The 15,117-nt window shown below is 33.4% G+C and overlaps 1 protein-coding gene across 1 annotated transcript in view; it reads right to left on the minus strand.

Moving 5' to 3' along the window:
* Window positions 1–15,117, minus strand: part of LOC108908314 (protein artichoke) — a 53,247-nt gene that overhangs the window by 22,573 nt on the left and 15,557 nt on the right. Inside the window, exons 2-3 of the mRNA XM_018712336.1 lie at window positions 3,123–5,847; window positions 374–669 (exon numbers count right to left, since the gene is read on the minus strand). Coding sequence (XP_018567852.1) covers window positions 374–669; window positions 3,123–5,847 — 3,021 coding nt within the window. The remainder of the gene's footprint in view (window positions 1–373; window positions 670–3,122; window positions 5,848–15,117) is intronic.

A 15,117-nucleotide genomic window follows, 5' to 3' on the forward strand; every position in this document is an offset into this window, starting at 1 on the left:
AAAATTTCTAATGGCGTAGAAATTATATTTAAAATAGTGGTTATCAGAGCCCCTTATGGATGCCTATGATTGATTTAATTTCACAATAACTTGTAAAATCGATAGAGCTTTTCATTCGTACACGTCATAATAAACATAAATAAATGGCTATGAATAAAAACAAAACAAAAATGTTTTTGCAAGAGCTTATATCTCGAAAAGAAAGCTTCTGGAAGAAAAAGTGTATGCTTCAAAATGACATTATTTTGACGAGATCTATCGATGGTTAAAGTCCGAATCATAAAAAGAGAATCATGCTGTATAGCACTCAATATACAATCAGACTCAGAACATTGAAATAATAAGAGGCAGCAGACTGACGAAGTAGACTTACCTCGTCGACAGTATCCATTGAATAGTAGGCGACTTGATACCCGTGAAGGCCGGAGTGGTTACGGCTTTGCCAGGAAACTAAAACTGAAAACGGCTGTATATCCTGAATGCCCAGCTTAACAACCATGGGCTGATCGCAGAATTGCTCCGGGTCCAGGTCTAAGAATACTCGCCCTCTTAGCTCTGGAGGGTGCTCGCATCGTAATTCTAAAGTGTTAGTCCTTTCCACCAGCTTTTGATGATCTCTCAACCATTCCCACAATTCTTGCGAGTCGCAGCTGCAGGATAGAGGGTTCTCTGAAAATAAATGCTGCACTTCAAAAATAAAATACTTCTGTAACCTACTAACGGGTGTTAGTTTAGGTTTTTAGTGTATTTCTAAGCAATAAATATTTATATCCACATTCTAATGAATATTTCGTATTATTAATACCAACGATAATAAAGTGAAATGGCTTTTAAGATCTAATTTGGTTTAAAAAATCTGTAATATGATGATTAGAACATTTTTGATATGCAGACGCTCTTTTTCTCCGTTATTGTTCGGGATACGATATAAAGTTAAGAATAAAAGACAGGGTTACAACTTTCTAATTGTCCAATACAGATGTATTTCTTATTTTAAGAGATACATAAATGATTAAATAAGCAAAAATGTGCAGAATTTTAAGCCGATCACGAGTTCATTCAAATTTACAAAAATTCCGAACGGTCCTGAAGGTATCCGAAGGAAACCGATTTTTTGCTATTTTTTTTTGTCGCATTTCACTTGATTTTCAAAATTATAGGACAACAATGTGTAGTCTGACATGAAATAATGTGAGGAATTGATTTTTGCTGTCAGTATTAACTTATCACTAAAAATGTGTGCTGAGCGGTGGTTAACTTTTGTTTTTGCTATGGACTCCATACTGAATTTTTGCCTTTTTAGAAGAAAAGGGAAATTCTCTTTATAACGACGTATAATTTATGGGGTATTCATAAGTAAATAACTAAGGTATTGAATATAAGTACAATTTTAATAAAAAAGTCAAGTAACCAAGTGAAACATTTGAATTCTTTCTATAAATTAATTAAATATTTATCATTTTCAATACTTTTTAATACATCAACCTTTACTTATATAACAATAACAAGAGCAATGAACAAAACGACATAGGTAAAGCAAAACTTGGGCTGAATGAATATAAAAATTCTCTGAGTTTGTATGCAATTATATCAATCTGTGTCAAAATATCGACAGATACCCTAATTAAAAACCCGGGAATTTCGGCGCCACTGGGTATTTTGGAAATCCTAAAACACTGTTCGTTTGATCGTTTCATAAAAGAAAAGGAGATCACTGGCATACAAATATATTATTTTCTGAGGGATAGCAAGGAGCAAATTTCTACGCCAATTTATGGACTTTAAATGACGACATAGTATTTAAAATTGCACAAGAAAATAATCCTACAATTTAATTTGATGAAGCCAATGGCTTTATAATTATTTTCGATGTTTTGTGTTTTAAGTTTATTTTATGCTTAAAAAAATAATTACTGGTTTTACGAATAAAAAGCAAGAGATACCCACGATTGCAGATAAAGTAAATCTATTGAATTTCGATGAGAAATTTCAAACTGAAGGCAAATGTCACTGGTCAATTTAAGAAAAAGAAAACGAAACGACCAAAAACTACTCCGAGTGTTAGCATTAACATACTAGTTAACATAATTGTATACAGAATCAGTGGATTTTTATTTTTATTGAGCAAAGTCAGTGGTTCAAGTTTTATTATTTTTCATCAAACACCTTTAGAGATATTTGCGTTTTTGTGATATTTTTACTATCTCGAAAAGTAGACCGGTTAAAAGGATTTTCCTCAAAATTGTACAATCATTTTACCAACGCCCTCTACATATTTTACGTATTTAAACAAACTTTTTTTTCTTTTCTCAAGAAATACATACTTTGACATGGGGTGTACCATAATCACTAGTATATTATAGGTTTTTTGATATATTTCTTTTAAGTACAATTAAAGATAGATCTACTATACTCATATCAGTTAAGGCGCGCTTTATACAAAGTGATAGGAAGCGGATAGGAGAATAAACCGATTTAGATCAAGCTACCTTAGTACAACTTTACTACCTTCAAAGACTATAGCCCTTGAAAAAAATATCCTAAAGAATTTTTGTTGTAGTTTTTACAAAATTGTATTTGTAAGAGTTTACATTTAAAATCATTTTTTTGGATAAGTTCTGCATCACCCTGTATATCAATTGAAATTTATTTTATGTCAAATTTGAAGATATTTTCATTATCTTTTACAATTTGTACTAACTTTAGCAAGGTAACTAATTTAAATCAGATTACTTTCATTTAAGGAAGGTATCCTGAAAGTATTCGATTCCTCATATCCTGTATAAATGTGTTTTTCCTATTATAGAAAATTAAGTTCTACCCCTTCGACCCCTTCTATTTTTGTGTTACTTTAAATCAACGGAAAATTTTTAATCTTGTAAGAAATCTATTGAAAATAATTATTCAGGGTGGTTTCTTTTCGGTGAGATTTTAATTAATTGTTTTGTTCCCTACACAATTCATAATTATTGAACTGTTCTATAAATTTATTTTAGCCAAAAACGAGTTCTGCTTTCGTAACAACATATTGACATTTAGAATTACTTAGTGCAAAGATATATCCTCGAATATAAAACGAAAGGAAATTGAAATGGAGATTGTGTCTGTGATATTCGACTTACCTTCGGTACGAAGACTTCGGATTTGTGTTTCCAGGGGTCGAAAAGCGTTTAACGGAATGTTTTCTAAATAGTTCTTGCTCAGATCTAAAGTTCTTAGCTTTTTTAAAGGCCTGAAAGCATCACTAGACACCGATGATATCCAGTTGCCGTACAGGTACAATTCCGCTAAGTTTTCTAAATGTTGAAATGTTGTTTTGCTTATACGAGCTATTTGATTAAAGGAAATGTCCAGTATTTGAAGTGACTTGAGATCCGTAGAAAATTCTTCAAGTTCTTTCAACTTGTTGTGAGTTAGGTTTAATATCCGCAAGTGATTCAAGCCTTGCAACCGCTCTTGCGGCATCAACTCTAACTCGTTTAACCCTAAATCTAATGTAAGTAGGTGGGGCAAACTCCCAAACGCGCCCGGGGACACCCTCGAGATGCGATTCTGTCCGAGATAAACGTGGAGCAATGCAGGAAAAGATTCAAAATCTTTACTCGTTACGATGCTTAAATTTGTCGAACTTATATGAACTTCCTCCAAGGAGGGATACCGGTGTGCTGATGCAATGTCGTGTATTCGCACCAGTGGATTTCCAGTTAAATTTAACCATCCTAAGCCGGGCAGAGTATTTTCGGATAATGCGGAGTTCGGTATTTGGCGGAAACGATTGCAGGATAAATCAATACGTCGTAATAGTGGAGAATGGTGAAAGAAATTGGCAGGTAAGGCAGCTAATGCGTTATCGCTTAAGTCTACCGACAATAACTGCGTCAAATTGGCTGATGCGAAGCCCGATAGAGACGATATAAAATTGTTTCTCAGATCAAGCTCTTTCAGGTTCGGTAGGCCATTAAAGCGGGACACTTCGATGCTCGTCATCTTATTATTGGCTAGAGAAAGTATTTCCATTGTAGATATGTTTAGGAGGGCAGTGTAGGGTAAATCCTTAAATAAATTACCGGTAAGTTTCAGTTCTTTCAAAACATTTAAGCTTAAAAATACTCCGTGTTTCAGTTCATCTACAAAATTGTTACTAAGATCTATTTTAAGGAGATTCTTATTTTTAGAGAAAATGTTATCCGGAAGTTTCATAATCCCACACTGATCGAGTGAAATAACTTGCAGCGAAGGCAAACCATTAAGAGCAGAACCATATAAATCACTAAAATTATTATTAGACACTTTTAGAACCCTCAATCCAGGAATATCCAGATGCTTCAGATCCTGAGAAGTCAATTCGTTAGAGGCTAAATTTAGCTCGTTAAGATTATTGAGTCCCCTGAAGGCACCCGGTTCTATGTTCGATATTGAGCAATTCAATAGATTTAACATTCTTATGGGCAATCCTTCTTGTAAAATGTTGTCGTGGAGCACTACTAGCGGGTTGAATGATAAATCTAGAATCCGCAGTTTTTTCAAATTTGTCAACGCCTTCGGTTCTATTTTCTCCAATAAATTGTGTGACAAATACAGTTCCTCCATTTCGTGCAATTCAGCGAATGTTTTTCTGGTAATCTCCGTGAGCTGATTCATGCTCAGGTCGAGAAATTTTAACGCCTGCATCGGCTCGAACGATCTGTCTTCTATATAAGATATACTGTTGTTGGTTAAATACACTCTCTGAATTAGTAAGAGGTCCCTAAACAATGCGCGGTCTAATCGCTTGAGACGATTGTGACCCAGCCACATAATTTGCACGCTTGATTGGCCCCGCAATGAATCATTGTGCAGCGAAGTTATGCTGTTCGAATCGAGCTGGATCGAAACAAGAGAGGGAGACTCGTGCATGAATACGTCCCCGAGCTCCGCTATCACGTTACCCTGCAAATTTACGTGCTGGAGGCTTTGCAGCGTGCGAAAGGCGCCTGTATCTATGGAACTGATTTCGTTATTTTGCAGATGCAGCTCCAGAAGAGACGGTAGCGGATCAAACACTCCTCGGTGTATATACTCTATTCTGTTATTGTGCAGCCTGATTTCGCGCAAACTTATCGTTTTATCAAAAGTCCCTGGCTCCAAATCCGATAACCAATTACTGTCGAGGCTTAATGACGTCAAATTGCGATTCTGCTGAAACAAATCTCTTGGAATGTGCGGTACGAAGTTTGAGCTTAGATGCAGTTGAGCTAGGTTAACTAATGTAACTAAAGCTTCAGGATCTATACGCCTAATGGCGTTCTGTTGTAGGTAAATCACTGATAAATTAACCGAGTCCGTAAAACCATCCGATGGTATCTCCAGGATGTTATTTTCAGAGAGGAATAATTCCTTCAGATCTGGTAAGAAAGCAAATACGCCACTAATGTAGTGTACGTGGTTATGGCTTAAATCGATGGAGCGTAATTTTTTGTTAGTTTGAAACGTCAACGAATCTAAATACACTATTTTATTATGGCTCAGGTCTAGGGACTGTAAATCGTTTAGCGACGCAAACGCGTCTTGATGAACACTTTCAATGACATTGTAATACAAGGACAATGTCCGCACGCCAGGACACGGCCGGAAAGAATCCTCTTCGAGTTTCTCGAAGTTGTTAAAGCTCAAATCTAAATACAACAGAGAGCTAAGCTTGGAGTAGCTGTCGTCGTGTATGGCATTAATTTCGTTCCAGGCTAAGCGTAAATGTCGCAATCTTTCAAGTCTTCTGAGAGCTTTAATTGGAAAATTCTGGAGTTTGTTCTCAGCCATGTCCAATTCTGATAGCGAATCTTCCAAACCGGCAAACGCGTACTCAGACACCTGCAACAATAACAACATGATAATTGTGTAAACAAACTGCTTCTTGTTTCATGTTTATTTTTAATTTAATGATTTTTCTATGAAAATATGAAATGAATGATTTAAAAATCGTTTACAGGATTTAAAAGGCAAGCTAAAGTTTGGTAATACGTATTTTGTCATAAAAACAACAAAAATTGCTGAAACCTAGATCTTAGTTATAAAGCGTAATCCAAATTGTTTTAATTTGTTTCATATGGCTGCCACTACCAACTTTCGCACTTGCAGACGTTTATACAGGGTGCTTTTCCATATTCCTCTCGGCATGACGAGATTATCGACCAATGATCTAACTATTTTGATGTCACGCTCATATTCGTAGTTAATTATATTGTGAGAAACAACTACTCTGCAATCTATTGCGCTAGATGAGAGTGCGTCTGACAATTTTTTCATTGCTTTCTAATACGTCTCAGAAAATTTAAAAATTCTACATTACAGTTATATTTGTACTTTTGATAATTATGCTTATGTAGTATAATATTTGCGTAAGTAATTTTTTTATGTAGTTTTAGATTTACATATTTTAAATTCACTTTATTCTGTAGCTTCTCTACAAGCTGACTTTAAATTTAAAATAAATGATAATTTGAAAACGATTGGTTTTTCAAATAAAATGGAAGACAAATGTCTAACAAGATATCTAACAAGAGAATTTCTTGTTAGATATAAAATTATATTAAATCCTGAAATTGTAGTATTATCTTCGCTACATTTTAAATTTCAAGTATACTTATATTTCGAACACCAGCGGTTTTATAGCTTGGTCCAGGTGTTTGGTGTAAACGATTTAGGAACACTCTCCTGCATTTATAACACGGATTTGTATCTTAATTCATATTCCACTCCACTTATCTCTTTTGCTTTTGTAATTATGCTGATTTTTTATTATTAATTTAGTTAACTTTGTGCTACGAAATAATAATAATAATAATAATAATAATAATAATAATAATAATAATAATATCTCTACTCCTCATTCTAACTACGAGAATTAGCCCAGAAGTCGGAGACTTGTGCGGGAGAGGAGGCGGCATATTATTATTAAGCAGGCCGCATTTGCGCCCAGGAACGACTTATGTTGGTAGGCCCTAACCACCATTCAGTGCAGGATTGAGGGAAACCTGGAAAACCTCATTAATTAGGGGGGTGGTCAAATGCCAACCGGTGTCAATCTCTCACATTGACCCAAGCCAACATTCTTCCACCATACCTGCACAGAGGGTGCTAATCCTCCGTACAAGCATAGCTAATCTACGGTCTACTGGCCGCGGGATTCGAACCCGGGCAGATAGCACACATCGATTTAAGTACTGACGCCTTAAACCGTGCGGCTATCGACCGAATATAGGTTTCATTTTAAATTTTTTTCAGTAACTAGTCTACTAGTCTACTAGAAATCTGGTAGAATTCGATTCGTATTGAAAAGGATTGGCGTTTGGATTTAGTGGATTATTTAAGAAACAAACACTACAGACTTAAATTTTTGTCAGTCAGATTGAATGAGAACCTCGATTGGACAGAAATTTAAATCTGTGTTGTTTATTTCCTAAACATTAATCCACTTAACTCGATCCAATCTCTTTCAATGCGGATTAAAACCAGTGAGATAAACGCAGTCACTGTGATCCTTTTATTTTAGTCCTATGTAATTTTACCTTAACTTATGAATAATTTAGTCAACAATTGTATATTTCAAAATTTTATTTTAGTTTAAAAAAATTAAAGTCATGGAACTATCAAGATATTATTTTAAATGTTTTATTGTTTTAGAGGAGAGGGTGTCGGGCAATTAATAGACAAAATTTATACTGAATAATAGAAGAGGGGGATTGGTATCAGAATATGTGATAACCATTTTCTTTTCGATAAGAATTAATTTTGAATTAATTTAAATCCCAAAAGTAAAAATCTATTTATACAGATTCATGTTATAAAAATATATATATTTTTTTGTATATATAAAATTGCGTAATAGTTAGCTATTCATATCAATAGTTTTTCGAAGTTTTAACAAATCTAAAGTTGCTTTTATAGTTATAATATACAGGGTGTCATCTAAACGTTAATACCTGCTTCAAGGGTATTTATTATCTAGAACCCAAATGGTGTCGATTTAACCAAACTTTCTTAAACGAAAATGTCGCAAAAAAGGTTACAGGGTGTTAAAGTTTCTTTTTTATTTCTTGTTTTCTCATTAACTCAGAACCCAGTTAACCGATTTGAGCAAAATTTGCTGTTGCTTAGTTTCTCTTCATGAAGTTTGCAGTGATTCTGTTCCTACTAGGTTAAATCATACAGGACGTTCATTTTACTATAACCATTTGTAAATATTCTTCTGTAACTTTTTTGTACGTTTAATTTTTTACACGCAACTATTAGAAATGGGTAGAGAATTTTATTCATATTCATATATTCATATATTCATTCATATATTTTATTCATAGGTATACATAAAAAATGTATACCTATCAAAAGGCGAAAGGTGACACCCTGTATACTTATTTTTTTCTGTTTGTTTTGTTTAATCTCTGGTTTCTTGGTAGCTAGAAAAATAACGTTCAGACTAAAGGGTGTTTCTATTTATAGGTGTAAAATAATTTAACAGAGTAAGTAAAAAACAAATGAAGGAGAAATATAGTTATTTTTTTCGTAAAAAAGCGTATTGTTGAAAATTAACTTTTTCAAAATTTCTAATTTTGAGCCTACTAATACTTGCAAAATTATATTAGTAATTTTATCTCAAATCTAATAACACCTTTTTATGCATACCTCAAAATGCCACCTCACCAATTTTCATAAAAATCGATTCATTTTTAAGTATGTTATACAAAATTTAAAAACGTAATAATTCTTGCTGTATTTCCATTTATTTCAGTGTTATATATTTTGTATATTTATTTTTTTCAATTAAAATCGGGAAAAACGGTGCAACTTAACACTTTTGCTAGGCGATTTACCCTTCTTAAAAAATTGTTATTCAAAAATTAAAAAAGAAATCCTAGTAGACACCAAGGGGTGTAGAAATAACGCGGTGTTACTAGATTTCAAATGAAAAAATCGCTAGTTTCGCAATTTGTAATTTTGAAAAAGTTATTATCCAAGTATACGCCTTCTTAAGGTCTTACAGTTAGAAAAAAACATCGACCACCATTAATTTGTTTTATTTCTTATCATATTCTAATGGCTTATACACTTATAAATCGCTACAACAAGTATATTTAAAATAAAATTAATTAAGATGGATTTTAAAGTACACAACTAGTGAAGTTCGTTCCTTTATAGTATGGGACTGCGTTAAAAGAGGCGCTGCTGTAACGGCACTTTTTGGATGATCTGACTACAGAAATTACTCAACTTATCCTCTGAAGCAGTTTGCTAGAACAATGTATTCCGACATACCCCAGACAGACATCGACGAATTTCTTAATTAGCGACCGAGAACAAAACCTATTCCACAAAAGGAATATAGTGTCATGGCGCACAAGAAGTGCGATAAAACTAAACAAATTATTAGGTGTAAAATCAAGACTTATTATTTTAGAGTAGTGTACTGGGAGCAGTATATATTCCGTTTGTTTCGGATTATTCGTATTTGGTCAAGTTGCTGCTTATGTAAAATCTTTAATGCATATTGGTGAATATATTGGGCTTTTCCCGTTGTTCTGTAATTGTCTTTTTTTACTAATTTGCTTTAAAACTGGATTACTTGACCACCCGTGACAAATGTCTTTTTAAACAGCACAGCACAGCATAGGAATTATATGGTAAATGTTTGAGTATAATTTAGTGTTTTAATGAAAATAGTTTTAATAACACTTGTAGTCTTTTATTTATATAGCAGACTCCTAGATTAATTATTATTTCAGTATCTACTCGGCCTCTTATCTTTTCCCAATAGATGTCAAGTATACACCTTCCCAAACTAATAGAAGTATTGGCGCTAATGACTGATTTCGACCAAAACCGAGGAAAGGACGTGACACACTTTTATTCACGAGTTTAGAAAAAAGTTTAAATAGTAAAATTTCTTAAATTTGATGCAAGCGAAAAAAAAAAGAGTTGATATAAACCTAATTTATGTTCTTAAAATACAGCACCCCAAATATCCATTTAGAATCTTTACGAAGTCTGTCTTTAGTATTAAAAGTAAAAGAAGACTTCCTAAAACTTTAATTAATTTTTTTTGTACATAATTTTTTAGCTCGGATTCCTTTTTAAATCAGGTTACATTTTGTGTTAACAAAATTTTATGGTAATAAAATTAAATATAAATTCCAATTTGCTAAAATTGAAGGAAAAAGTGATCTTTCATTAATTTTAATCTTCTTTATACTCAGTATAATAATTATCTGTAATTTGCAAATCGCAAATTGTAGATGCATATAAATATTAAGCACATTTAAAATGAAAAACCAGTACTGCTTTTTTCAAATCATTATTCGGAGTAAATTATTTTTTAAATGTAGCCAGCTAACTCAGTACCTACTTGACATATAAAATCTCAATTTATGGCAACCCCCCTATTGATTGATGGCTTTTCTGAACGATACGATCTTTCAACATGAGTAAAAAATTACAATTTAGTTAATATGAATTTGCCGTTTGGAAGAATCAGGTCAAGTGTAGGCGAATAAAGGTTAGGAATAACGGGTAGCTTTAACAGAGAGTGTTGAATTACCAATTAAAGGAATTTTGTGAGATATTACGAAAACGTGTTTGGTAAATGAAATCTTTTGTGGCTTCGAACAAAGTTATGCCATTAGACTACGTGTTCTACATTATTGAAACCATTATCTTCTGAAGTATAAGAAATACAAATAGATAAGTTTAAGAGTTTATACACACTTTATTGGAAAATAGTAATAAAAATATATTACTGCTTTGTTATGCTGTAGCCTATATGTCTGGTTGCCGGTAGTTACAGACTTACGATTCACCTACCTTTGTTGTTCTTGGACTAGGCTATGTTAAGCGGACCTGTTATCAGAATCCCTAGACCTGCCCTAATTGAATTAGGTTCTTGTTGTTGCAGTGTATGGGACTACTTACAGAAGCTACTACATAATTTTTCAAAGGACCACCACCGTCCAAGAAACACAGCCACAGAGCCTAGTCCGAGAACAACAAAGGCATACGAAAGATTCCTAGCTAAGGTCAATGAAGTGTGATGTAATTCTGTAACTGTCGGCGACTAGATACATAGGCCACGGCATAACAACTTGAAAAATCATGGTATTTTAAATATTCAGAATATATATCTTTCTTTTTTAGAGTATTTTCATGACCCAGTGATTAAATTGAAGGTAATTTGTTTGGGAATGGGGTCAGTTTTAAAAAAAAAACAGTTTATTGGCTAGTCGACGTTTCGGCTATATTTAAGCCTTCTTCAGGACACTAAAATAATTACAATAAATAAACATACACATCATTATACATATTGACTATTAGGATTAAAACAGATTAAAATTCAATAATATTACAATGATGAAGGATCAAGAACCAATCACAAGGAAACGTTTATGAAAATATAATAATAAATTTATCGGGCACTTACATCCAAAAAAGGTTTTCCGTGTAACAAATAATCTAAATAATGGGGAATAAAATAGGTAGTATGTTGCTGTATCAAAATAATACATTACTCGATGTTGATTAAAATATCTATGAATGAAACATATTAGAGCATTTAAGTGTGGAACAGAAAAAAGGGGGCCAAGACAAAAAACATTCAAAGAAATTGAAATGTGTATAAAACCAGAGCTATATTGTTGTTAAATGTCTGCGTCTCTTACTTCTGTCTATAAGATTAAAATACGATGTTTGTAAATTATCTATATCGCTGCGTTTGTTGACAGAGTTTTCTCGTTTTATATTAATCATTTCACTTAATAATCTCTTTTTCAAAATTGTCTGTTTATCAATGATTCGTGTAGAATCAAAATCAAAAGTATGTAATGTAGACAAACTGTGTTCCGCAAGAGCAGTTAAATTTTGTTTGCGTTTTAAGGGATTAAAAACATTGATTACATCCCTCTTATGTTCTGTTATCCTTGTTCCCAAATAACGACCCGTTTGGCCTATGTAGCACTTTTCACAGTCATGGCAAGGAATTTGATAAACGACATTATATTCCAAATTTGTAGGTGTTCTACTTTTAGTTTTTGAGAAATATTTCTTTCTAATTGTATTTTCGGCTTTCTGATTTACTTTTATATTGCTATTTGATAGTGTTTTAGCTAACCTTTCAGACATACCTTTAATGTACGGAATCTTGAAATGTTTCTAAATGTAACTAAATGAAGTGAAGAGATTATTTGTTACACGGAAAACCTTTTTTGGATGTAAGTACCCGATAAATTTATTATTATATTTTCGTAAACGTTTCCTTGTGATTGGTTCTTGATCCTTCATCATTGTAATATTATTGAATTTTAATCTGTTTTAATCCTAATAGTCAATATGTATAATGATGTGTATGTTTATTTATTGTAATCATTTTAGTGTCCTGAAGAAGGCTTAAATATAGCCGAAACGTCGACTAACCAATAAACTGTTTTTTTTAAAAAACTGACCCCATTCCCAAACAAATTACCTTCAATATATCTTTCTGTTTTAGATGTTATGGTGATACAGTGATGTTACAGTTAAATAGTGAAAATATTTTTATGACTCGGGGATGGGACGTGAAAACCAGTTTGTTATAAGAGATAACCAGGAAAAGCTGAAGACCCATACTTAAATTTGCTGCAAGTCGATTCAGTTACCTTCTTGTAAAAGTTGAACAAAATCTTATCAATATCGTCAATATTAGGAGTTTATATAGACTGGATAGACTATTATCGATGAAAACTTTGTTTTTAAGCTGCTTCGAGACAAGCTATATTACATTTGAACTACAACTAGACATTGTCTCTTTTACTGCCTGCTTATTGCCGAGTGCTAGACATCATCTTTTGTTAAAAAAAAACAGCGTTTGTTGTCTCATGCCGTGTCGCGCTGCTCTACAGGGAATTGAACTCCAAGGCATTTTTTGCAGGTTATAGTTTATAGATAGGTTAAACGATTAAAATAGGTATTTCTCACTTATCCTGATTTCCTGATTCCTGTATACTTCAATGCTCGTCACAAAAATAATATGAACATCTAGTTTATAAGCAAGCTACCAGATGAGGAGACGAGGTAAACACACAAGCTGTCAGGATTTAGGGGGCATTACGATAGATATCCTCAAACCTCAGAAGAAATAGGCATTTACTATTTATTTTGTACGTTTGTGGTACATGCTTTTAGATCTGAAAGCATTGACTGTGCTGCGTCTTGGACGTAGATGGCCAAAATTCCCTTAAGGATGTAGGCAATGTTAATTAACAATTAGACGGACTCTATTATTATCCTGTGCACGAACAGTAGGCCACAAGATGGTGTTAAGAAAAGTGACAGTTTAATAGCTACGTCAAATTTCCGATAATTGTGAACGAAGGACTTATTTTATGCTTCCAGAGGTTGGTAAACAAGTAAGAATCAACAGGTAGACCATGTAGCACGGTTAACTGAACACGTAAAGTCAGGAAATTTTAAAGAAATATGGCAAAAGTTGTTCCAATTCCGAACACATTTTGTAAAGTGTTCCATTCCTACATAGAAATATTTTACTGGTAAGGATAAGAATGACAGAGGTAGATTCCATCCTCTCGCACAGTTGGTGGTCCTGTGTTCGAATTGTCAATAGTCAGTTATATCTAGAACGTGTACGACACCGTCTAACCTTTTATGTATCGTGGACACCGTCCATACACCGTTTATATTTATATACATATTTATTTATACTATTCGAAATACAATAAAGTACATGAACACATATGTTACATGGTGGCAGCGGTAAAGTGGTGTATAGGTTAACCGGGTAAAATCGCGGCGTGCGGTAGACAGTCTTCGCATACGATCAGTCGGTGTCGGCTAGGAAAAACAGGAGTGTAAAAAACTGATTAATTTTTGCAAGTGTGTGCGGACGTACAATCCGTTAGTATGACAGAACAAGGAAGGGCGCCGGAACCATTTTGTTTCGAGGGAAACAATGTAGCAAATAATTGGAAATTTTGGAAGCAAAAATTTGAACTATTTTTGTTGGCAACGGGGAAAAGTTGCAAAGATGATAAAATAAAAATCGCCATTCTTTTAAATCACATGGGTGATGAGGCACTTCGAATATTCAACACATTTGAATATGATAATGATGGCGATGAGAAAAAATTTTCTATTATAATAGAAAAATTTGATAAGTATTGTAGCCCTCTAAGAAATCTAGTATATGAGCATTACAAGTTTTTTAAACGAGATCAGCAACAAGATGAAACAATAGATCAACTCGTAACTGCACTTGCAATGTCCTGCGAGTTCAAAGAACGAGATGTTTTAATCCTAGATCGTATAGTTTTGGGAATTAGAGATTCAAATATACAGGGAAAATTATTACAAATCTCAGACTTAACACTTAGTCATGCTATTGACATATGCCGGTCCATGGAAAACAGTGTGGTTACTCTGCGGGAAATTACTAAAGAAGTTAGTGCTATTAAGAAATATGATGAACGAGACAGTGGATTAACACTTAATTTGGAAAAATCAATATTTTGCAAGAATAAAATTAAATTCTTAGGTCATCAAATTAGCGATGTAGGAATTTCTGATAAAACACGAATTATTACCAGTTTGTCACCTTCTAAAAGTCGCAAAGAATTACAACGTTTTTTGGGAATGGTAGTATACCTAGCTAAATTTGTTTCCAACCTGTCAAATAAGACAAATAGTCTGAGAAAACTGTTAAGTGATAAAAGTGAGTGGCAATGGACAGCAACAGAGCAAAAATGTTTTAATAAAATTAAACAACTTGTAGCCTCTGTATCAACGTTGCGTTATTTTGGTCCTAAGAAGAAAACTGTTTTATCTGTCGATGCGAGCCCATATGGCCTTGGCGCCACGATTTCACAGGAAGGATTTCCAATAGAATTTGCATCTGTTTCTCTGACACCTACTCAGATGCGTTATAACCACATCGAAAAAGAACTTTTAGGCTTGGTATTTGGATGTGAGAAATTTTCATTTTATCTTTATGGTACTTTGTTTGAAGCTGAAACTGATCATCAACCACTTATTGGACTTTTAAAAAAACCTTTAGAAGAAATGTCCCCAAGGATACAGAGACTTGCATTACGGTTATTAAGGTACCAA

Source organism: Anoplophora glabripennis, unplaced genomic scaffold (assembly GCF_000390285.2).
Source record: "Anoplophora glabripennis isolate ALB-LARVAE unplaced genomic scaffold, Agla_2.0 scaffold198, whole genome shotgun sequence".
Taxonomy (NCBI): Eukaryota; Metazoa; Arthropoda; class Insecta; order Coleoptera; family Cerambycidae; genus Anoplophora; species Anoplophora glabripennis.